This window comes from Biomphalaria glabrata, chromosome 18, assembly GCF_947242115.1.
Source record: "Biomphalaria glabrata chromosome 18, xgBioGlab47.1, whole genome shotgun sequence".
Lineage (NCBI taxonomy): Eukaryota > Metazoa > Mollusca > Gastropoda > Planorbidae > Biomphalaria > Biomphalaria glabrata.
Genome location: NC_074728.1, coordinates 21,879,957 through 21,903,560, shown reverse-complemented (window position 1 = coordinate 21,903,560; position 23,604 = coordinate 21,879,957). Strand labels below are relative to the sequence as shown.

The following is a 23,604-nucleotide window of genomic DNA, read 5'->3' as shown; positions in this document are numbered from 1 at the left end:
AAGTCCGCGTTTAACCTTTTAAAAGTTCACATTTTTTTTAGTGTTTTCCTCTCTCCATAAGTAACGTCTGTATTATATAAGATAAGATAAGACACGGAAGTAGCATGAGCCAATTATTTATTTTTATACCGAGGTTAAAGAAGCATACGATTGGTAAAGCTTTGATTGTTGCAAAATATATAGGTCACAGCTGGGGCTGCATAGCCGTGGATAATTCTATATTTCCCCATTTATCTTCGGAATCGAAGATTAGCCTTATTATAATTTTTTAACTTTATCTTTACTTATTCCTTATTCTGATGGACCGTTGGGGCACCATGCAAGATTCGTCGACCGTCTTTCTCCATTCCTTTCCATCCTTTGCCTCCTTCAATGGTAGACCTGTCCATTTTTTTTTATTTTATGATGTCCTCCCATCGTTTTCTCTGTCTGCCTCTTCTTCTTTTTCCTGGTACTGTTCCCTGAAGGAAAGTTTTTGCGAGCCCCGAAGATCATGTAATTTGGCCATAGATTTTATTATTATTATCATCTCTCATTATTAGGGCGTTGTGCTTGTTGTGCGTCCTCATCGATTTATTTAAGGGTAAACTATTGGTAACTTAGTCAAAATGTCTGCTTAGAATAGTTCTGTCGTTGTGGGCACGTGACCTGCATCAAAGACCCACGTGCAGACCAACGGGATTTGATAGACTGATTGATTCATCGATTGGCCGACCCCAGGCCTTCTAGTTTTGTCTTCGCCACTCTCAGCCTCGCCCGCCCCTCCCCCGCCCCAGCCCCCCGCACTCCCTCACCTATGGTGCCCAATACTTTCTCATCCTGACGATACATTTGGATGTTCTGGTTGCTATGACAACGAATGGTATTAGACTACTGGATTCGGTAACGTCGTATGCATTAAGAGTCGCTTCCCTTAAGAGCGAGCTTGTTTGTGTCTTCCTACAGCTAAATTGCGTCATCATTTGAGAGATACCGAGTGTCCTCCCCCCCCCCCCCGAAATTTTTGTTTATTTCAAGCAGGGCCGGCCCTAGCATTTGTGGGGACCTCATGCGAAATTTGCACGTGTCCCAGTTAGGGTAGGGAAAAGGATAATAAGTGAAAATGAAGATTTTGTATTTGAAAAATAAATTCGTCTTTGCATTACATTTTATTAAATGAAAGCTGACACTGTCGTTTTCTTTTTATCGTGCGTATTATTGGCGTTTTCTAAATTGAATGACACCCCAAAACGACAATTTTGTCTGTTTTTAAGAGTTTTTTGAGTTTTCAGATTTTAATAATTTCAGGAGATCTCAAGGACTTTTCGTATATTTCACAATTTCAGGAGATTTCCAAGATCTCCTGGAAAATCAGGAGGCCGCAGGAATCTTTATTATAAGTTATAATGGTTTAATTTAATAATTTACTCTTACAATTTGCGCGGAACTTGTGAAAGTGCGGGGCCCACTGCGGCCGCATAGGTTGCAGTGGCCTATGGCCGGCCCCGATTTTAAGAACTCCGAAACACAGAGCCCGTGGTTTGTTGTGAATAATTGTGCAATACTTTTTTTTTTTTCTAATAGTATGTTTTGGTGAAAAGTTGTTTGAAACGTGGTGAAATGTGATGTTGAAATGTGATGTTGAAACGTGATGTTGAAACGTGGTGAAATGTGATGTTGAAACGTGATGTTGAAACGTGGTGAAATGTGATGTTGAAATGTGATGTTGAAACGTGGTGAAATGTGATGTTGAAATGTGATGTTGAAACGTGGTGAAATGTGATGTTGAAATGAGATGTTGAAACGTGGTGAAATGTGATGTTGAAACGTGATGTTGAAACGCGGTGAAATGTGATGTTGAAACGTGATGTTGAAATGTGATGGTGAAACGTGGTTTTGAAATGTGATGGTGAAACGTGGTTTTGAAATGTGATGGTGAAATGTGATGTTGAAATACCATTTTCAATGCCCCTTTTTTTAAATCCTTTTTTTTTCTTTGTTATATAATATTAATATTACAATGTCAATAATTATTTTCTTGTTGTTTGGGTCGATTAATATTTACTGTATTTTGCTGTTAGCGAAAAGGCCTTGGCGATTGGTTATCACGCTCACATCTGCAGTATTTTAAGTTTTAATATCACTGCCCGGTATGGCAATCTGAACATTAAAAAAATATATATATAAAAATTCATAGATACCTAAATGCTTCTGGAAAAGACATTGGCAAAAAATAAACCCCATCAGGGCAGCTGTTTGATAGAAACATTCATTAGAAAGCTAAGATAAATAAAAATAAAAGATCACCCATTGGGTCAGAATTGTGTGATTTTACCATCACAAAAGAGATACAAGACACCGATAGAAAAGACAAAAACTCCTTTGTCCCCCTGGCATTCAAATCATTAAATAGAAACAATCTGATATAAACTACTCACTGGTAAATTATGAGTGAGTCTGGCGTGAATATATCTTAGGTTTTCTATAGCTACAATGTTCTGTTTGGTGTAATGCACAAACTGTAAGACAAAGTCCTTTATGGGAAATTATTATTATTATGCTAGAAACGAACGAGTATTCATTCTCTGGCGCTGTCAGGGTCGAGCTTTGTTATTATTATTATTATTATGTTAGAAACGAACGAGTATTCATTCTCTGGCGAAGCCAGGGTCGATTTTCATTAAAGGGAAACAAAACTCATCGTAGTCCCTTTATCAGGTTATTATTATTATTATTATTATGTTAGAAATGAACGAGTAGTCATTCTCTGGCGCTGCCAGGGTCGAGTTTCGCTAAAGAGAAACAAAACTCATCGTAGTACCTTTAACAGTTTCCACTGAGTAATTTTCTGGTGATGTGGCAGGTCTGCAGCAGTACCGCCCTCTGACAGGCAACGAGGATGTTCCCATGAATGTTAAGGGTCTTGAAGGTGTCTGTGAGGTCAGTTGTTATTAGCCCCTCGGTATATTTGTTATTTTGGACTATTTCCATCGACGCTTAATCTCCAAGCCTAGGTTCCCATATTTTCTTTGTTTTTCTATCTCAGTTTTTCTTAAGTTATGAGACAGTGGTACGGCGATATCGATAATGGTAGCGGTTTTTTCTTTTTTTTTTATCAACGAACAGAAGATCCGGGCGATTGAAATCTACCGTTTTGTCGGTCAGAATAAATAGACTCATTTATATTACCACACTTTGTGATGTGGGGAATGGACAGTGTGTTCGGTTTGAAGTTGTATGTGCGTGTGTGGGGGAATAGACGTGGTCAAGTATGGAGAATGTGCCTATTTATGTGTGTGTGAAGAAAGTGGTAGCTTGAATTGCGGGCGTGCACTTTGCGATGTGTGGGAGAATTGTGTGTGAGGGAAGTGGGGTTTTATGTGAGTAGAAATGGCATTGTGTGGGAAATAGTGGTTTAGTGGGGTTTGGATGTGGTGGGGTGCTGGCTTGACAGCTGTCATGTGTGTGGAACGGTACACACCATTATATACTGACCCTATCGTATTTTTTTTCTTATTTGTTGAAATAATTTATTCGCCCCATTAAGGCAAGACCAATTCGTCACAGTAGTTCTGTATAATGGTTCAGCGACTAATCGGGACATACATACGTACTCCTTACAATCAACCTCAGATAATACATTTTGAAGAGGGAGGTCGGGGAAGGAATACCAGGCGTTCTAGGCACAAGGTCAGCGTACTCCATGATAATAGCGCCTGGAGTTCAAACTAAAAGGGAGGGGGTGGGGTGTTTACGTCTGTTGAACGAAATGATGTTGCAGTGAAGTGCTCGTTGTAATAAATGCCCCCCCCCCCCCTCCTCCACGATACTTAGAAGCATTGTTGATTTCTTCACTACGTTGCTATTTCACTGTCTTTTAGATAAAGCAGTGATGCCCAATATATGGCCCAAGGGCTACATCCAGACCGTGTAACTGAAAAAAAAAACAACTAAAAATAATTTTTAAAAATACTTTGGAAAACAATAAGGCTAAATACTGCAAGATTTATCCACCATTATCTATTTTAAACTAAAATAATTTCTTACAACTAATTAATTAACTGATTGGTTAAGTTTTTTTTTTAAAATCGATTCTTGTGTTGTCATCGACAATTAATAATTGTAGAAAGGTTTAACTTAATGTGAGAATGGGGAGTGGAAGGGATAGCGTGTACAAGATTTGTACCAGACAGACAGACAAAGTGATTTGATATAAGCATTGTAGTTAATAAAAAAAAAAAACAGTTGTGTTGGACTGAGTCTAGCGCAGAGACATTGTTTTTATCCAGGCTAGTGTAGGGGAAACCTTTTTTTATTGGCTTTGAATCCCTAGACAGTCTCGATTCATATGGCAATCAATGACCTGGCTCTCCACAGGGCAAACTATAAAGTTCAGCAACAAAGCTGAGCAGTGATCCCCAAACTTCGACCTGCGGGTCATATCCGGCCCTTCGCAAGTTCTATTCTCCTTGCATATTGAAGCTGCAGTTTCTTGGTCACAAGTGTCGGAAATGTAAATGGCTCCGAAGTCGAAAAAACTTGTTGACACCCCTGGAATAGAATGCTAAAAGATTAAGGATTCTCCTTCTTCTTCATCGTTCTCATTGTTATGTTGGAGTGTTCATATGACTAGACCAATACATGAGATGAACTGCGCAGTGGTTTCCACATCAGGGAGCTCTCCATGTAGTTTTCTTTCTATTGGAGTGATTTGGGGGCCAATGTCTTATACGGGCCTCTTAGTAGAGAGAGCAGTTTTTGGAGGACGTGGTCGGCATTTTCTGGTGATACTCCACATGGGCAGATTTCACTGGTTCCAATTTTGAGCTTCCGGAACATGTGATGTCGCATTCTGTTGTGTCCGGTCCTGAGTCATAACATCATAAACCACTTAGACAAACATAATGTCCTCACACCATACCAACATGGCTTTAGGAAATATAGATCATGTGAAACACAACTAATAGGACTAATTGATGATTTTTCAAAAGGTTTAGATAATAGTGAACAAATAGATGCTATCTTACTAGATTTTTCTAAGGCTTTTGACAAAGTTCACCACCATAGTTTGCTTAAAAAATTAAAATATTTCGGCATTAATGGTCCACTGCATCAGTGGATTAAAGACTTTCTGATAGGGAGAGAACAAACTGTAATAATAAATGGCTCTAAATCAACACCGATAACAGTAAACTCAGGTGTACCTCAAGGTACAGTCTTGGGTCCACTACTATTTTTAATTTACATAAATGATTTACCAAATTGCATTAGTTCAGGAACAAAAGTCAGATTATTTGCAGACGATTGCATAATATATAGAACAATAAAAACAACACAAGACACAGATATTTTACAAAGAGAATTAGATGAATTACAGAAATGGGAATCAAATTGGAGCATGTCTTTCCACCCAGAAAAATGTCAGTTGTTAAGAGTAACAAAAAAACTAAAACAAATTAATTCCACTTATCTTATTCATGGCAAACCAGTATCACAGACTAAAAACGCAAAATACCTAGGTGTTATAATAAATGAAAAACTATCATGGAATCCACATATTGATGAAACTACAAAAAAAATCAAACAAAGCATTAGGATTTATTAAAAGAAATTTCTATAAATCAAATAAGAACATAAAACTAAAATGTTACTTAACCTTGGTTAGGCCAATAATAGAATATGCATCCTCCGTTTGGGACCCCTCAACTCAAGAAAACATTAAGAAACTGGAACAGACACAAAATAGAGCAGTGAGATTCATAACAAACGAATATTCACATTTGACTAGAGTAACACCTTTAGTAAAATCACTAAATTTAGAAAGCCTTCAGGACAGAAGGCTCAAAAGTAAAGTAGCAATCATACATAAAACACTGAACCATAATCTTCAAATACAAAAACAAAATTTAATAAAATACTCTGAAAGACACAAAGATAAAGGCACATTCCTCGTCCCATATGCTAGGACAAATTTGTACAAATACTACTTCTTCCCTAGTGCTATTAGAGCATGGAATGGGTTGCCTGAGCTAGCCAGGAAAACCAGTGACTTGGCAGAATTTAAGTCATTGGTTAATATGCATGACTAAATGCATGACGCGTAGGACGTAATCATCTTCTTTTTTGAAGTAACGTCTGTATTATATAAGATAAGATAAGATAAGATAAGAGTCGAAAGATTAGACGTTGGTCTTGTCGGGATAGCTTATAGTAAGCGTCATCTTTCTTGTGATTTGGATGGGAGCTCGTCCATTTCTCATTTATTTTATGTACAATTAATTTCTTCATTTCTTCTGGATAGAGTGCAGAGTTTACTTGTGATATTAAAGATGAAAGCAATGTTTCACTTAACTACGCAAACCCAATTGCAACCTGCATATTTTCCCATCGAGTAGACAAAGCCGTAGTCCGCCGGCAGTCTAAGTTTTCTTTCCTTCTTCTGCGCATGGCTTCAATATAAGTGCTTTCCTTTGGGTCTCGAATGTGTGTCTCGCAGCTTTTGTGAGAACCCTCCGTCTCTATCAGAAGCCATTGGCTTCCAGCTACTTTCCTCGATGCCAGTGAGTATTATTACTGCATGTCTTGCACTATCAGGAATCAAGAACGACACAGCAACGACTACAAAGGCTACATCCAGTTAACGTCAATGCATACTACTTTTAAAAAAATGTTTACGACACTCATACACGGATACAGCCACAACGACACCCAGAAACAAAGCAAAATTGCTTTACAAAAACTTGTCTTGAACTTTGATGCTATAAAACAGGATATGCCCTATGAATCATGGGTACAAAGGAATGTGCTGTAAATAAGGTTATGGCTTCCTGCCAGCGGGCCTGTTTGGTTCATACAAAAGGCGTCAACAGAACTCGGGAGAAATTAGGGTAGATTAGCATGGCATTGGCAAAGACTCAGTGGCGTAGCAACGATTTGGGACCCGTGGGGCTGGCTTGATCTCTTTAGGATCCCCTGCATTTTGACATTCGACATCAATGACATGGGATAATGGTGTAATGTTTAATGTTAAAATAAATTTCGGACACCTCCTCAGGATTTTCAAATTTGGACCTCCCCTCCCCCCACCCTAGCTACGCCACTGTGAAGACATGAGATATCTTTTAAAAAGAAAGTTAAGAAATGAAAAAACATTTACTTAGATGGAATGTCGTCACTTTATTTAATGCTTGAGCTTTGTAAACAATGGTAATAGTGTAGTTGTTACTTGATTCGTACTCAAATATGAATTAATTAATAGCTGCAATGCAAAAATAAAACAAAAACACCACCTATATTTGGCATTGAGAAAGAAGACCACCGTCGCTTCCCCCATTTTACAGCACTTCCCCACTACCCCATTTGACAGCACTTCCCCCTCCCCCATTTGACAGCACTCCCCTCCCCCATTTGACAGCACTTCCCCCCTCCCCCATTTGACAGCACTTCCCCTCCCCCATTTGACAGCACTCCCCCCTCCCCCATTTGACAGCACTCCCCCCTCCCCCATTTGACAGCACTTCCTCCCTCCCCCACTTGACAGCACTTCCTCCCTCCCCCATTTGACAGCACTTCCCCCTCCCCCATTTGACAGCACTTCCCCCCTCACCCATTTGACAGCACTCCCCCCTCCCTCCTTTTTCCCGTAGGGCGCACGCCATACTTTGAAAAACGCTGCTTCAACCCACCTGTTTCTACTGACTATTTGAGCTGAACACTCCATAAATGTATAAAGCCACTTCCGAAGGGAGCCACAGTATACTCTACTGATATTTTGCGACTAGAACATCCGACCATATCATCTGTTATGGTGTGCATGCGGATGTATTGACCAATTTAATATGTCCTGTGACGAACCAGTTAGTTTTAGAAAGATGGATCGCATGCGCGGCATTTAAAAGAGGGAGTCAGCTGATGCGAGACCTATTGTTATAGAAGGCCTGAACACTGACCTGCAACGTCACAACCTGTGGCCAGTTTAGACCAATAGCTCGTTTCTACGTCACAGGTCTGTCATCAATTGTCAAATTTCTAAGAAAATCATTTGAGCGTTTTTTTTGAGAACCGTGTCCATCCAGGTTACATGAATGTGTGCCTTAAATGCAGTATAATTAATTTGACTAATTTTGTTTTTTAATTTGATTCTCTTTGTGTTTTGTTAGTAGGATAAATATTTTTATTAAAGTATCAACTTGATCGGAGAATGCGTGAGGAAGAGATAGCGTTTTCAATTATTTAAGAGGACTAAACCCAACAAATTTAGCCATATCTCTGAATACTGAAGGATAAGTTTTCCCTTTGTTGGTATCCAATACCAGTAATTAATTTACTAATTGGCTATTTTTTTTATTCATATCTTGTCTCTGCCAAGAATACTTGTACGGAGTTGTAACTTGATCCGAGAATGGGTGTGGGAGAAATAACGTGTACACACTTTTACCAGACAGAGTGAGTTGATATAATTTTGTAAAAATGTCTCAAAAAAAGTGTGCTGAAGATCGAAGTCTCCTTATCTAGAGCCAACTCCCTCCTGACTTCAGCTTCACAATTGCAAGTGTCTAACGTTATCGTTCAGTGTACATAGACGCTGTATATTTACCTTGTGCGACCGCTGTTTGTATTACCGGTACCGTACCTTCTAAACGACATATGACGAACTCGCCTAGTCCAAAATTCTGGTCTTGGGTTTATGGTTGTGATCAGGACGAACAATCAAACTACGAGGGACTGTAAAAATACTTAACTCTCTCCCTCCCGTCCTCTTTCTTCCCTCTCCCTCCCTCCTTTTTTATCCTGCTCCCTTCTACCCTCTCTCCCTACCCCCTCTTTCTCTCTATATCTGTCTCACTCTGTCTGTCTGTCTCTCTGTTTCTCTCTCTCTGTCTGTCTCTTTCTCTGTCTGTCTCTCTCTCTCTGCCTGTCTCTCTCTCTCTCTGTCTGTCTCTCTCTCTGCCTGTCTCTCTCTGTCTGTCTCTCTGTCTCTCTCTCTCTCTCTGTCTGTCTCTCTCTGTCTGTCTCTCACTCTCTGTCTGTCTCTCTCTGTTTGTCTCTCTCTGTTTGTCTCTCTCTCTGTCTGTCTGTCTCTCTCTCTGTCTGTCTCTCTTCTATGGTCGAAGGTGGCCACAAAAACGACTAATTAGTTTCAGGTATCCAGTAGAGTTGTTGAACTCAGGGGCGTCCTAAAAATCTCAAAATTCAAATCCCAGTCTTCACCTCTCGGTTCTTACCACCAATCCACTACGCCTTATGAATACACCTAAAGATTTATTAAGCAATGAAACAGGAAAGTATTTCACATGACTATACGGTTCTAACTGTGATGTATTTATTTTTGCCAATGCAACCCAGACAAAACCGGTGTCTGGTCAGATTTAAGTTCTCATCTACGCCTCTGTTCAGCAATAACTTTCCTTTTTGGGTTTCAAAGAGATCTCCAGCTGTCTCTTAAAGGTAAGCCACTTGCTGCCAGGTGTTCTCCTCTATCATGCCGACACTGATCTTTAAAGCTAGCCTTTGATCTTAGATGTAGAATAGTAAGCTTCCTGTGTGATATATAACGGTTGCCTGAATCAGCCAGGAAAACCAAAGACGTAGCAGAGTTTAAGTCATTGACTAGATTGACACATGAAATGCGTAGGACATAATTATCTTCTTCAATTACCAACAATAGCAATCATAATTGTAATTGACTGAAGTGATGTTATACGCTAAATTAATCCGCTTTATAAGTCGTCGTCTGAGTCTTAGTGAACACATACATGAAAAATAGGACGAGACTATAGCAACAATAGGTAACTATACAATCTTCCTTGTTCATAAGCTCTCCACTAGCAGAGTGGTTACCGTGTTGGCTTGAGCCTAGAGTTCAACTAAGTGCTTGTTTATTGTTAGTCGAGATGTATTACAAATTTAATTACATGACAAATCCAAATTAATTGATACAGCTATGTTTAATATAAATTTGTGTTTAAAAAAGTTTTTTTTTTTTAAATTTTCTTGTTGTTTTTTTTTCTAAATTAAAAACAACAGAACACCAACATTCCACAACACTCAGACGTGACAGAGAAGTTAATTGAATGACTGCGTACAGACACCTTGATCTTTTGCACTTCCGCAGTCAACGAGACGCGCTGAGACAGTCTGTCAGAGTACAGAACAAAGGAGCTTTTGTACTGTACTGTTTCTGGCCATAATGGACAGAAGTCGACCCTCTCGTGACGACTTGACGTGTCGCTGCTACACACGTTCTCTACGCTTACTTTCTGTGAGCGTGTTGTTTTAACTTTACCTTTTATTTTATTTTTTGTTTTGTTTACAGATGTCTTGGCCTTTGAACCCGATGTTACGACATGATCAGCTTTAAGAGATAGCTGTTTACCACTGACGATCATGCATTGAAGAGGTAACGTTTACGACATCGTTGTTAAAAAATTCGTTTAGTCAGGCCAGAGTAGACTGGCACAGAGTAGACTGGCACAGAGTAGACTGGCACAGAGTAGACTGGCACAGAGTAGACTGGCACAGAGTAGACTGGCACAGAGTAGACTGGCACAGAGTAGACTGGCACAGAGTAGACTGGCACAGAGTAGACTGGCACAGAGTAGACTGGCACAGAGTAGACTGGCACAGAGTAGACTGGCACAGAGTAGACTGGCACAGAGTAGACTGGCACAGAGTAGACTGGCACAGAGTAGACTGGCACAGAGTAGACTGGCACAGAGTAGACTGGCACAGAGTAGACTGGCACAGAGTAGACTGGCACAGAGTAGACTGGCACAGAGTAGACTGGCACAGAGTAGACTGGCACAGAGTAGACTGGCACAGAGTAGACTGGCACAGAGTAGACTGGCACAGAGTAGACTGGCACAGAGTAGACTGGCACAGAGTAGACTGGCACAGAGTAGACTGGCACAGAGTAGACTGGCACAGAGTAGACTGGCACAGAGTAGACTGGCACAGAGTAGACTGGCACAGAGTAGACTGGCACAGAGTAGACTGGCACAGAGTAGACTGGCACAGAGTAGACTGGCACAGAGTAGACTGGCACAGAGTAGACTGGCACAGAGTAGACTGGCACAGAGTAGACTGGCACAGAGTAGACTGGCACAGAGTAGACTGGCACAGAGTAGACTGGCACAGAGTAGACTGGCACAGAGTAGACTGGCACAGAGTAGACTGGCACAGAGTAGACTGGCACAGAGTAGACTGGCACAGAGTAGACTGGCACAGAGTAGACTGGCACAGAGTAGACTGGCACAGAGTAGACTGGCACAGAGTAGACTGGCACAGAGTAGACTGGCACAGAGTAGACTGGCACAGAGTAGACTGGCACAGAGTAGACTGGCACAGAGTAGACTGGCACAGAGTAGACTGGCACAGAGTAGACTGGCACAGAGTAGACTGGCACAGAGTAGACTGGCACAGAGTAGACTGGCACAGAGTAGACTGGCACAGAGTAGACTGGCACAGAGTAGACTGGCACAGAGTAGACTGGCACAGAGTAGACTGGCACAGAGTAGACTGGCACAGAGTAGACTGGCACAGAGTAGACTGGCACAGAGTAGACTGGCACAGAGTAGACTGGCACAGAGTAGACTGGCACAGAGTAGACTGGCACAGAGTAGACTGGCACAGAGTAGACTGGCACAGAGTAGACTGGCACAGAGTAGACTGGCACAGAGTAGACTGGCACAGAGTAAACTGGCACAGAGTAGACTGGCACAGAGTAAACTGGCACAGAGTAGACTGGCACAGAGTAGACTGGCACAGAGTAGACTGGCACAGAGTAGACTGGCACAGAGTAGACTGGCACAGAGTAGACTGGCACAGAGTAGACTGGCACAGAGTAGACTGGCACAGAGTAGACTGGCACAGAGTAGACTGGCACAGAGTAGACTGGCACAGAGTAGACTGGCACAGAGTAGACTGGCACAGAGTAGACTGGCACAGAGTAGACTGGCACAGAGTAGACTGGCACAGAGTAGACTGGCACAGAGTAGACTGGCACAGAGTAGACTGGCACAGAGTAGACTGGCACAGAGTAGACTGGCACAGAGTAGACTGGCACAGAGTAGACTGGCACAGAGTAGACTGGCACAGAGTAGACTGGCACAGAGTAGACTGGCACAGAGTAAACTGGCACAGAGTAGACTGGCACAGAGTAGACTGGCACAGAGTAGACTGGCACAGAGTAGACTGGCACAGAGTAGACTGGCACAGAGTAGACTGGCACAGAGTAGACTGGCACAGAGTAGACTGGCACAGAGTAGACTGGCACAGGACTGTTTCTTGTACACTGTTCAGATTTTCCATCACACACGCGGTGGTTGAGTGCTTAAGCACTTTGCTTCCGAAACTGGGGCCCCGGGTTCGAATCTAGATGAAGACTGGGATTTTGAATTTCGGGATTTTTTAGGGGGCGCCCCCGTGTCCACACAACTGTAATGGGTACCGGACTTTAGCTAGGGACAGTAACGGCGGTTGGTCATTGTGCTGGCTACACGACCACACCGTTGACCGTGGGCCATAGAAACAAATGATCTTTACACCATCTGCCCCATACGGTATATCGCAAGGTCTGAGAAACTCTTACGGTATATAAGTGTCAGGGTAGCCTGGTCATGTGGTATGCACATCTGACTCTGCATACCCCTGCCGCCTTGCAAAAGCTCTGTCCTCGGGCTCTATTATTTTCATTTCTAAAGAAACGTCCGACATTTGTAAACCAGACAAATGGTTCAGTTTTATGCTTCTTAAAATTTTAAGAGTTATTTCCCTTTCCCCTTTCTTCAAAGGTTCGATTTATTAATTTTATATTTATCAGTGTTATTATGTTAGAAACGAGCTAATGTTCATTCTCTGGCACGGCAGTAAATCAGGACGATTAAACTTCACCGTTTTGTCAGTCTAGGTCTAGGGCTAGGCCAATTATTACTATGACATTACTATTATTATTATATTAAAAAAGAACTAATATTCATTCGTTGAACTGTCAAGGTCGAGCTTTCTTTAGAGAGAAACAAAATTCATTGTAGTCTCCCTTTAACTATGTCCACTAAGAAATTATTTTAATTGTTATTTGTGATAAAACTCTTGACAAGCAGCTGCTAAGGCGTTCACTAGCTTCTGTAGAAGCTAGTGAACGCCTTAGCAGCTGCTTGTCAAGAGTTTAGCCTTACTATAAGTCTCTCCAAGACCGAAATCCTGGCACAAGACGTCGCAGAAATACCTATAATACAAATTGGGAACCACACCCTTTCAGTGGTGCAGGAATTTACCTACTTGGGTTCAACAATTGTCAGTAACCTAGACTTAGACATCGAGCTGACAAAAAGGATAGGAAAAGCTACCACAGCATTGGCAAAACTCTCCAAGCGCGTCTGGGAAAATGGTAAATTGACCACAGCGACCAAAATCCTAGTCTACAACGCCTGTGTTGTGAGCACTCTCCTTTATGGCAGTGAGATCTGGTCAACATACATGTACCAAGAGCACAGATTGAATAGTTTCCACTTGCGCTGCCTGAGACGCATAAGGAGGGACCATGTCTCCAATCAGGAAGTTTTAAGATTGGCCAATATGAACAGCATGTATGCTCTCCTGACACAAAGAAGATTACGCTGGCTCGGACATGTCACCCGCATGCCAGATGGCAGAATCCCGAAAGATATCTTATATGCTGAGCTTGTGAAAGGAGTCAGACCCAAGGGCCGCCCAAGACTAACATATAGAGATGTCTGCAAGCGAGACATGAGAGCCTCAGGCATCAGCGAAAGTATGTGGGAAAACATAGCCAAAGACCGGAGTGCATGGAGACAGACTGTGCGTGCTGGGACAACCCTTGCTGAGAACAAAAGAATTGAAGCGGCTTTAATCAAGAGGGAAAAAAAGAAAGCTGCCCTGTCTGCTAGCCCTAAATCAGAGGCATACAAATGTACGAATTGTGGCAAAGTCTGCCGTTCTAGAATTGGCTTGATTAGCCACACCAGATTCTGCCCCGTCTCAAGATTAAGCCAAAACCAGTGACTCACTTGGGCGCATCCATTGCCTTTCGAGACAAAAGGAGCCATATAATATATATATATATATATATATATATATATATATATATATATATATATATATATATATATATATATATATATATATGTGTGTGTGCACATATACATGTACATATGCACAGGCAAGGAAATAATCTAGACGTGAGTAGGTCCAGATGAATAGCCACACCAGATTCTGCCCCGTCTCAAGATTAAGCCAAAACCAGTGACTCATTTGGGCGCATCCATTGCCTTTCGAGACAAAAGGAGCCATATATATTTGTGATAATTTTGTATAAAAAAGATAATGTCAAAGTTCCTCCGTGAGGCCGTTTAATATCAGTGTCAAGAGCAGGGGTGTGTAAGATGTGAGATTGTGTGTGTGTGTATGTTTATTTTATTAGTTGGTTTGTGAATTGTTTTTATCACGGGATTTTCAAGAGGGGACAATAAGGTTTTCTAGCGGTCAGTCTAGCAGTTGGAGAGCTGACCTGGTCTGAGTAGGGTGCTTGTGATTGTTATCATTTTTTTTATGCCTAGTGAAAGGATATGTCATAACTTATATTATTATTCTTGCTATGTGTGTGAACGGACTATTTGGGGGTAATACTATGTTGTGGCATTGATGGCCTTTTGTTAAATGAATCTAGTCTAAGCGCCCAGTAGTATCAATTCGGGCACATTTAGTATTTCAGTTATTGACGATTATGCATTCAATATTATATGTGTACTTGCTGTTGGCTGTAAATAAATACTAATATTATACTCCATCGTTGAGTGGTACTTTATAATATTTATACAAGTAAAAGTCTGCATGTGAGAATCATACCCTAGAACAGCGGTTCTCAACCTTTTAAGCTCGTCGACCCCTTTTTACAATCCCCCACTCTGCCGCGACCCCCCCCCCCCTCACACATACACATACAGCCATAGAAGAATAGACAAAAACAATCCATGTTTTCGATGGTCTTAGGCGACTCCTGGCAAATTCTCAATCGACCCCCAAGGGGGGCGCGACCCACAGGTTGAGAACCCCTGCCCTAGACTATCGAGCTATATGTCTGTAGTAAAGAACTAATCCCCCAGTCCTTTACATGTGGGGACTGAATAACCCTGGAACTCCTTACGTATCAGAACGTTAGGTTATGCTAAGTCAGCGGTTCTCAGCCTATTATGCTCAGCGACGCCTTTTTACATTCCCCCACTCTGCGCGACCCCCCCCCCCCAACACACACATACAGCAATAGAAGACAATAACAATCCATATTTTCGATGGTCTTAGGCGACCCCTGGCTAATCGTCAATCGACCCCCGCGACCCACAGGTTGAGAACCCCTGTGCTAAGTAAACTTTTTGTTTTCTCTTGATGACACGTTTGTATCTTGTCTCCACAGACAGACTTTGACTTCCTTATGCGAATGGGACCTTCTCAAATCCGACTTTTCATCCTCACTGTACTCCTGGTCTCCATCATAGCCAACCTGTGCTTGCTGTTCAGGACCCAGGGAGATGGCACTGTGGTGGTCTCTTTCCGGGACGAAGAAGAGAAGATCCGCTGGGAGGCCAAGCAGATGGTGCTCAGGCTAGTGGACAAGTACGACCTTTCGTCCAGGGAAACGGCTAAGGCCTTGGTTTTTGACTCTCTGATGACTTGCGTTTTTGATAAGTTTCAAATTGACTCCTCGAAAAAAACTTCTGGGAACTTTTCACTTTTGGACCAGCTAGAAACAGTCACTTTGCAGAAGTGGACTAAAAAGCTGGAATCGGATATTGCGGTGAAAAATTCCGTAATCGATTTCTTGTCTCAGCCTATCGTTAATAACTTCTCGTTCACCTACGTCAACAACCCTAAAAACGTCTGCTCAACGGATGTACCGGAAGTGCTCCTAGTCGTCCCGTCGGCGCCGGAAAATTTCGAGAACAGGGTCAAGGTCAGGAGAAGCGGAAGGGGGATGTACACGATGAACGTCAACAACAGAGCCAGGCTGCTCTTTTTCGTGGGCAAGCCGGCCAACAACAACCGGACGCTGCAGAGTAAGGTCAACGACGAGGCGTACGTCTACGGCGACATAGTCCAGATGGACTTCGTCGACGTGTACCGGAACATCCTGCTCAAGGCCGTGTCCATGCTCAAGTGGGCGGCCACGTACTGCCCGAAGGCCACCTACGTCATCCGCACGGACGATGACGTGAAGGTGGACGTCCAGCAGCTGCTGAAGGTCCTGAAGCGGAAGAGCGAGCAGTACGAGAACTTCATCCTGGGCGACAAGAAGGTCAGCTGGGAGGTGGTCAGAAGCAACACCAGCAAGTACTTCGTCTCCCAGCAGGAGTACCTCCCCAGCACTTTGCCCCCGTTCGCCCTAGGCGGCCTCCTGGGCTACCCCAGCAGCACCGTCTCCCTCCTGTACCAGGCAGCACTCAGACTCAAACCCCTGTGGCTGGACGACGTCTTCATCACGGGGATGTGCGCCCCAAAAGTGGGCGTGCTTTTACTAGACGATCCTGATTTCGTGTTCACGCATCATGACTGGTGATTATGACCAAAACTAGATTTGTTCTCCGAATTCGTTTTCTAGCTGGAGATAGTTGAGTTCCAATGTGTGCATTCAACATTTGCTTCCCAAGATTTGGTGAAAGAAATTAGGCTTAAAAAAATCCGAAACTGCGAGCATTGTTGGAATAGTTTTCAGAGTCCAAAGAATCCAAAGGATGACTGCATCATTTTACGTGATTAGAAGACCCTGTTGTGACCTGCATACTCTGCAACGAATGATGCAGACAAAGCCATGTCCACGGGATCTATTTGAATTCTTGACTCGTCCTTGGCGCCTCTCTTCCGCAATGCCTTTTCTTAGAGTTTCAAACTTGTGTCTTTAGATGATCGGGATAGTTTGCTGCCATGTATTTCCTCTCCCAATGAAGGCGAAATGGTGCATGAGTTGATCCTTCCTTGGGGCACCTCTGCTATATAGGGAAAAAAACAAACAATGTAATCAATCTTACTGACTAAAAGATAGCGTCGATATCTGGCTTGGGGCGAGAGAATATCAAGTTCTATTTCTTAGGTTTTAAATAAGATATGTGGCCGATCGACATAAACCGCTTGGCAACATGAACTTTGAGCTCAAAACCTGACTCTAAAAAGTTTTGTTTGGTTTAGCGCCTAAAGGCAGCACGGCTCCCAGATTCCACCTCCCCCCCCCCCCCCCACAGGTCCACAAGAGAGTTTGGACCAAGCGCATTTCGTAATGCAAACTCATTATCTTATCTTATCTTATATAATACAGACGTTACTTCAAAAAAGAAGATGATTACGTCCTACGCGTCATGCATTTAGTCATGCATATTAACCAATGACTTAAAGGAACTAAAGTGATAAATTTGTTGCAGGCATCCTTGTTTTCCGTGTGTTTCATTCGCATCAAAGAAACTGGCAGAGAAAAAAGTGGATCTGAAAATTAGTGCTTTACCCAATGCTACAGTGTTGGCCTACTTCAGTTGTAACGACTACTACGATTCATCTCGTTAAAACACTTTTTCATGTGAGCGTGGAGCCATATTTCCGAGAGGACGCTCCCGTCCACATATATAGCAGACTGCTATATTAAGACACAGCCCAGACTATCTCTCCGTTGTGTTTTAAATTGTTACACTGACTTATACACATAAACTTTAACCTTTCAACTATTGTTATTTGCTATTATGTTACATTTCTGTTCTGAGAACATTTGTTTGAAATCTACAGCTAGAAAAAAAAAAATAAACGGCTGGTCTTGTGTAATTATTAAAATCGTGCCTAATGTACTCATCTTACCATCTCGTCTGTCACTTGACGTCATAAGTGTGCTGTGCCGGTTGGCGTAACCAAATCTCTACATTCTTCTGTCCTTAGAATATCGAGAGAGAGAGACCCGTCCGTCCATTTTTTCACGTTGTCTAGCCAGTTCTTTTTGGGTTTTTTTTTTGGACGAGCCTTTGTTAGATTCCCTTTAATGTAGCTTGATGGATGACTTTTGACAGTGAGACATGTCTTAAAATATGACTGAACCAGCTCGTCTCTTCACAGGAGTGAGTTCCTCCTTTTTTGTGAACAAGTGTATTGCATCATATCAGGAATAACATTTTAAAATACATTTTTTTTTAAAGACATCAATTAAAATCAAGTTGAAGTTCAGTTAGTCGTAACTGATTATTTTTGTTTCATGTAATCCTTCGCATTACTGAGAAATATGGCTGCGATGAAATGACATATAAGTTTGTTATTAAAAAAAAATGTTATACTTTGTTTTATTTCGACTTCTTAACCAAGAGGTCCTGAGTTTGAATCCCAGTGGAGACTGCTTTATAAATGTCGTCTTTTTTATATGTAGGAACTGCTACAGTCTGATGAAACGCAATCAGGCATCTGTGTATTTCTGCTTGTGAAGATACTGTAACGTCGACTTTCTTATTTGTAGATGGAAATGTCGAGACGAGTTTCTTCCCTTGCGTCCGTACTCATTGGAGTCCAAATTCGAATGTCACCCCGGCCCCGAAATGAATGTTCTATTTTTTTTTTTAATTAAATATAAAGTATTACGCCTCTGCCATGTAATCTTGCTATTCACGGTGGAGTCAAAAATACTAGCAGGCATTGATCTAGATGATATTAGTGATGCCCTTACTGCACAGAAAGCACGACATGTGGCGATATGAATTGAGATTTGTCACTTGCGCATTATCTCGCCGATAAACAACGGTATTGTTCAATTCTTAGTGATTTTTTGGGTTGTTGTTAATTTTACTTATATATCGTGCCAATTGAAATTAAGACATGTATTTATGAAGTACAGTATCGCGTGTCATGATATCATATGTCAAAAAGAAGAGGCAAATAAAAATGTCTTTTATAGTTTTTGGCGACAGACATTTTCCGAAAGTTCCTTAATGAAAGACACAAAGATAAAGGCACATTCCTCGTCCCATATGCTAGGACAAATTTGTACAAATACTCCTTCTTCCCTAGTGCTATTAGAGCATGGAATGGGTTGCCTGAGCTAGCCAGCAAAACCAGTGACTTGGCAGAATTTAGGTCATTGGTTAATATGCATGACTAAATGCATGACGCGTAGGACGTAATCATCTTCTTTTTTGAAGTAACGTCTGTATTATATAAGATAAGATAAGATGAAAAGATTGGATTGAAGTAATTGAATCTCGTTTTGGTTACGACTGTGATTTTTAATTCCGGGATCTTCACCCGGCTCTAATGGGTACCCGACATTAGTTGTGGAAAAGTCAAGGCGGTTGGTCGTTTTGCTGGCCACATGACACCCTCGTCAACCGTAGGCCACAGACACAGATGACCTTTACATCATCTGCCCTATAGATCACAAGGTCTGAAAGGGGAATTTTACTTAAAATAGCTTTACAGTATTCATGCGTAGAGATCGTTTCGTAGCTGACTTTTATATATTCAGGGCTGGATTTGAGTAAATGTTAATGTAGGCCTTGGTCAGGATTATTAGTTGATGCTGTTGATATTCTCACACAAGTAGAAATAGATAAACGACAAGGCCGATTTACAAATACCCAAATAGGCTTGAATGCTTTAAACCAGTGATGCCCAAAATACTGCCCGCGGGCAAGATCTGGCCCGCGACGTGGTTCTATCCATGATAATAATGTTTATAATCCTAAATATTTTATTTGTAAAGAAAGTGCGGTTGTTTAAAAAAAGTAAACCTATGAACGGCTATATAAACAAATATGACGACATTCTTGCTTTGAGCCGCGAATAAAAGATTGTTAAACTACGCCTAGAGATTGTAGGATCGATGGGAATATTTACCAAATGGAGACAAGAAAATGAGATGGTGGAAAATAGCTACAATGATAAGTGATATTCACATTTGAAGTAGAGACGTGCATCCATTTTCCGACGCCTAAAAACAAAGATCAACTTCAAATATCATGAGATCCAATTAAATTGTTTCAGGTCAATTTCATTTCGTTTTTTTTGTACCTTTTCTGTCATGTGGCCCGCGACACGAGTGTCGGAAACGAAAATGGCCCACCGGTCGAATTAGGTTGGGCATCACTGCTTTATACAACCATATTAGATAACGAACAGCTAGAGACACTTCCTAATCCCCTAAGGGAACTAACTCTCGCACAACATTACATCATATGTAAATGAAAATCCACTTTTTAAGAATAATACTTAGAGCATGTCATATTTTAGACGAAAATGACAGACTACTTGTAAATTTAATCTCATTTTTCTTTTTTTTTAAATATATAAATATTTAAATTTATATTTTTGTAAAAAATACGAAAAAAAATGCATATATATGTAACCATGCCGGACTAAGTAGTTTATTTTACACAGTCCGTCAGGGTTACATATATGCAATACTCCAAATGCTGCTATACATCCGTTTGCCCCTGCAGCAGTAAATCTTTGTATTTTGAGTTTTTGTAAAAAAACAACAACATATTTCTTTAGTTTGTGGAGGATATGGCTCCGCGACGCTCTACAATTGGACATGTCGGGCATGTTACAATCGGACACTTCTAAAGCCACGACAGTGTTGTCAACCGACAGATTTCTATAAGGTGGGTACAAATGCGAACAAATATGCAAAGAAATATAAAAGCTGCTGACCCGTCGATATTTTTTTTTTTTTTTTATAAATCTCTGATGTCGGGGGCCCCACTATTGTGGAGAACCTGGTACAATAGTCTTGCTGTCTGTCCCCCACCCCATTCGACCCTGTTCTTACCAGTCACATATACATTTAGATCTAGTTCACTTTAAGTGACATTACATTATTCATGTCTAGAGATCGTTAAGTTCGTGGTTGACGTTTATGTCAGAACGGGTCCACAGGGGAGAGAAAAAAAAAAGAACAGCTAGTTAGGTCGCTCTGTCTCCCCTGTTTACGTAATAAGCTCTTTCAAGTTCGGAAGTGGCGTAGCAGCCATGGCGCTTGGGGACTCATTGCGCCCTGGCCCATGACCGTTAGTGGCCCACAGTAGCTCTTGAAAACAAAATGCATGTAGGAATATAGATGTATGGAATTTATATCATGCACTTCTTGATAATGTTTCGTAACTGAACTGAGAGTAATGACTCCCATTTTTTGTAGATTTACTGTTTCATACAGGAAGACTGGCTTTAGTATTTGTTTCGCTTAACTAGGGCCCACGGGTTCCTTGCTACACCATTGGGTGTTACCAAATGTCTGGCAGAGTAGTAAGTTAATCGATCTATTGGTGTAACGCAGTGTTATACTTACACTCCCTTTATCTACTTCTACAGTTTTGTCAAAATTCCTTTATCTATTCCTACAGTTTTGTCAAAATTCCTTTATCTATTCCTACAGTTTTGTCAAAATTCCTTTATCTATTCCTACAGTTTTGTCGAAATTCCTTTATCTATTCCTACAGTTTTTGTCAAAATTCCTTTATCTATTCCTACAGTTTTGTCAAAATTCCTTTATCTATTCCTACAGTTTTTGTCAAAATTCCTTTATCTATTCCTACAGTTTTTGTCAAAATTCCTTTATCTATTCCTACAGTTTTGTCAAAATTATTAAGGAGCGTTGCCCTTTATGTAGACAATTATTCATTATGGAATAAACAACCTTTTTAAATTCTGAATACGGTGGTCTTGGTTGAAGTCAGGGTAAAAGTCATTTTAAGAGTTTTTATGTGAAAAAATTCGAATTGACAAGATTTGTAAACTTATTTATATAAAGACTTCCGCTTTCATTTTGTCTGTCGTCGATATTTATGTTGGTAATTATGTAAATCTAGTTACTTATTATCTTTAGTAAATATCGCGTTGCAGTGAAGAAATCCAATAGATTTAACTTTATTATTAAATGATATGCTTTCTACATTGCGACACTTTTGTCTCCCTTGGGTTATCAGTGTTGGTTTGCATGGAAGATACATAAAATTGGTGGCAAACTCTGAATAAAATGTTGTAATCTTCACTTGATATATTAGCAAGATTATACATGTATGAACAATAAAGGCAAGTGATCCTTAACATCTTCGACGTGTTAACTATTTATTTACATCATCTATCACAGTGGCCTCCCTCTGTCACGAGACGACCATGGATTATTTCATAGTGTCAATGAAAAAATAGTGCCCTTAACAAAATACTGGACATAAAAAAATAGTGCCCTTGACAAAATAGTGCACAAGAAAAAATAGTGCACAAGAAAAAATAGTGCCCTTGACAAAATAGTGCACAAGAAAAAATAGTGCCCTTGACAAAATAGTGCACAAGAAAAAATAGTGCCCTTGACAAAATAGTGCACATGAAAAAATAGTGCCCTTGACAAAATAGTGCACATGAAAAAATAGTGCCCTTGACAAAATAGTGCACAAGAAAAAATAGTGCCCTTGACAAAATAGTGCACAAGAAAAAATAGTGCCCTTGACAAAATAGCAAGTGCACAAGAAAAAAAAGTGCCCTTGACAAAATAGTGCACAAGAAAAAATAGTGCACAAGAAAAAATAGTTAGTGCCCTTGACAAAATAGTGCCCTTGACTAAATAGTGCCCTTGACTAAATAGTGCACATGAAAAAAGAGTGCACGTAACATCAATAACAAAGTAGTGCCCTTAACAAAATAGTGCACAATGACATAATAGCATTGACGAAATAGTGCCCTTAACAAAATAGTGCCCTTGACATGACAGCAATAACAAAATAGTGCCCTTGACATGACAGCATGAAATTGCGCTAAACAAAAAGAAGTAAACATGTTTTCTAATCGCACAGATTTATTATTGCTAGTCTAGATCTTATTACATATTTAATTACATGACTGATCCAAATTAATTGATACAATGATTCTTAATATAAGCTTTTTTATTTAATATATTTTCTTTTGTAGTTTGTTTGTTCTAGTACAGGGGTGGGCAAATTACGGCACGCGGGCCACATGCGGCCCGCCGAAGTGTTTTATGCGGCCCGCCGACACCTAAAGAAATCAGGCGTGCCCACAGTATATACATATAAAAATGCAAATATTAAAAATAATATCTATACAAATTATTGAAACTGTCTCATTATAAAAAGTTTTGAGTAAACGAAGATTATGTTAATTGGCTATACATCAATACACTCAATTCAAGACACAATATCTGAGTGTTGGGTAGGCTTGGAACAAGATGGCAAGTGTAACAACTTATGGAACTCGATCTTTGACTGAGAAAAAAACTCTTTTTTTTTAAAAATATCCCAACCATAAACTTTAAACAGGAAAGTTTGCACGCATAAAATTTGTACACCACCACAATCCAAAGCAATAATATAGAAATCAAACTTAAAAGAGCTAGGGGTTTTACCCATGGGTAGTTCCGAATTATGAACAAAATATCCAATGTATCGCTAGCTTAGCTTGGGAACGGCAAATGAGATATAAAATCTCAAGGAAGAAATTGTTATGTTACTTGAAGGACATGTGACTGTGACTCTGTTACCAATATTTCTAATGAAGAGTGGAAAACAGATTTCATGATTTTTTTTTCAAAATATCTATTGCAATAGGTTGTTTACATATGAAATATAAATGCCTGTTAAATTT

The 23,604-nt window shown here is 40.6% G+C and overlaps 2 protein-coding genes across 4 annotated transcripts in view; one reads left to right on the top strand and one right to left on the bottom strand.

Moving 5' to 3' along the window:
• The window catches only part of LOC106053291 (beta-1,3-galactosyltransferase 1-like), a 41,023-nt gene extending 18,966 nt beyond the window's left edge, over positions 1–22,057 (top strand). For all 3 annotated transcript variants that reach the window (XM_056017155.1, XM_013208821.2, XM_013208820.2), the window contains exons 2-3: positions 10,295–10,378; positions 15,410–22,057. In XM_056017155.1, coding sequence (XP_055873130.1) covers positions 15,428–16,549 — 1,122 coding nt within the window. In that variant the 5' untranslated portion in view covers positions 10,295–10,378; positions 15,410–15,427 and the 3' untranslated portion in view covers positions 16,550–22,057. The remainder of the gene's footprint in view (positions 1–10,294; positions 10,379–15,409) is intronic.
• Positions 10,400–12,693, bottom strand: LOC129924045 (uncharacterized). Its single transcript, XM_056017666.1, has 2 exons — positions 12,610–12,693; positions 10,400–12,271 (listed from the first exon to the last, which is right to left on the bottom strand). Exons 1-2 carry the CDS (start codon positions 12,691–12,693, stop codon positions 10,400–10,402), a joined length of 1,956 nt encoding a protein of 651 aa, XP_055873641.1.
• Positions 22,058–23,604: the final 1,547 nt, after the last annotated feature.

Coding starts and splice junctions, on each gene's coding strand:
- LOC129924045 (XM_056017666.1), bottom strand. CDS start 12,693: ATGTCGGACGTTTCTTTAGAAATGAAAATAATAGAGCCCGAGGACAGA. Junction 12,272..12,609: donor AGGGGTATGCAGAGTCAGAT/GTGCATACCACA, acceptor AAATCTGAACAG/TGTACAAGAAACAGTCCTGT.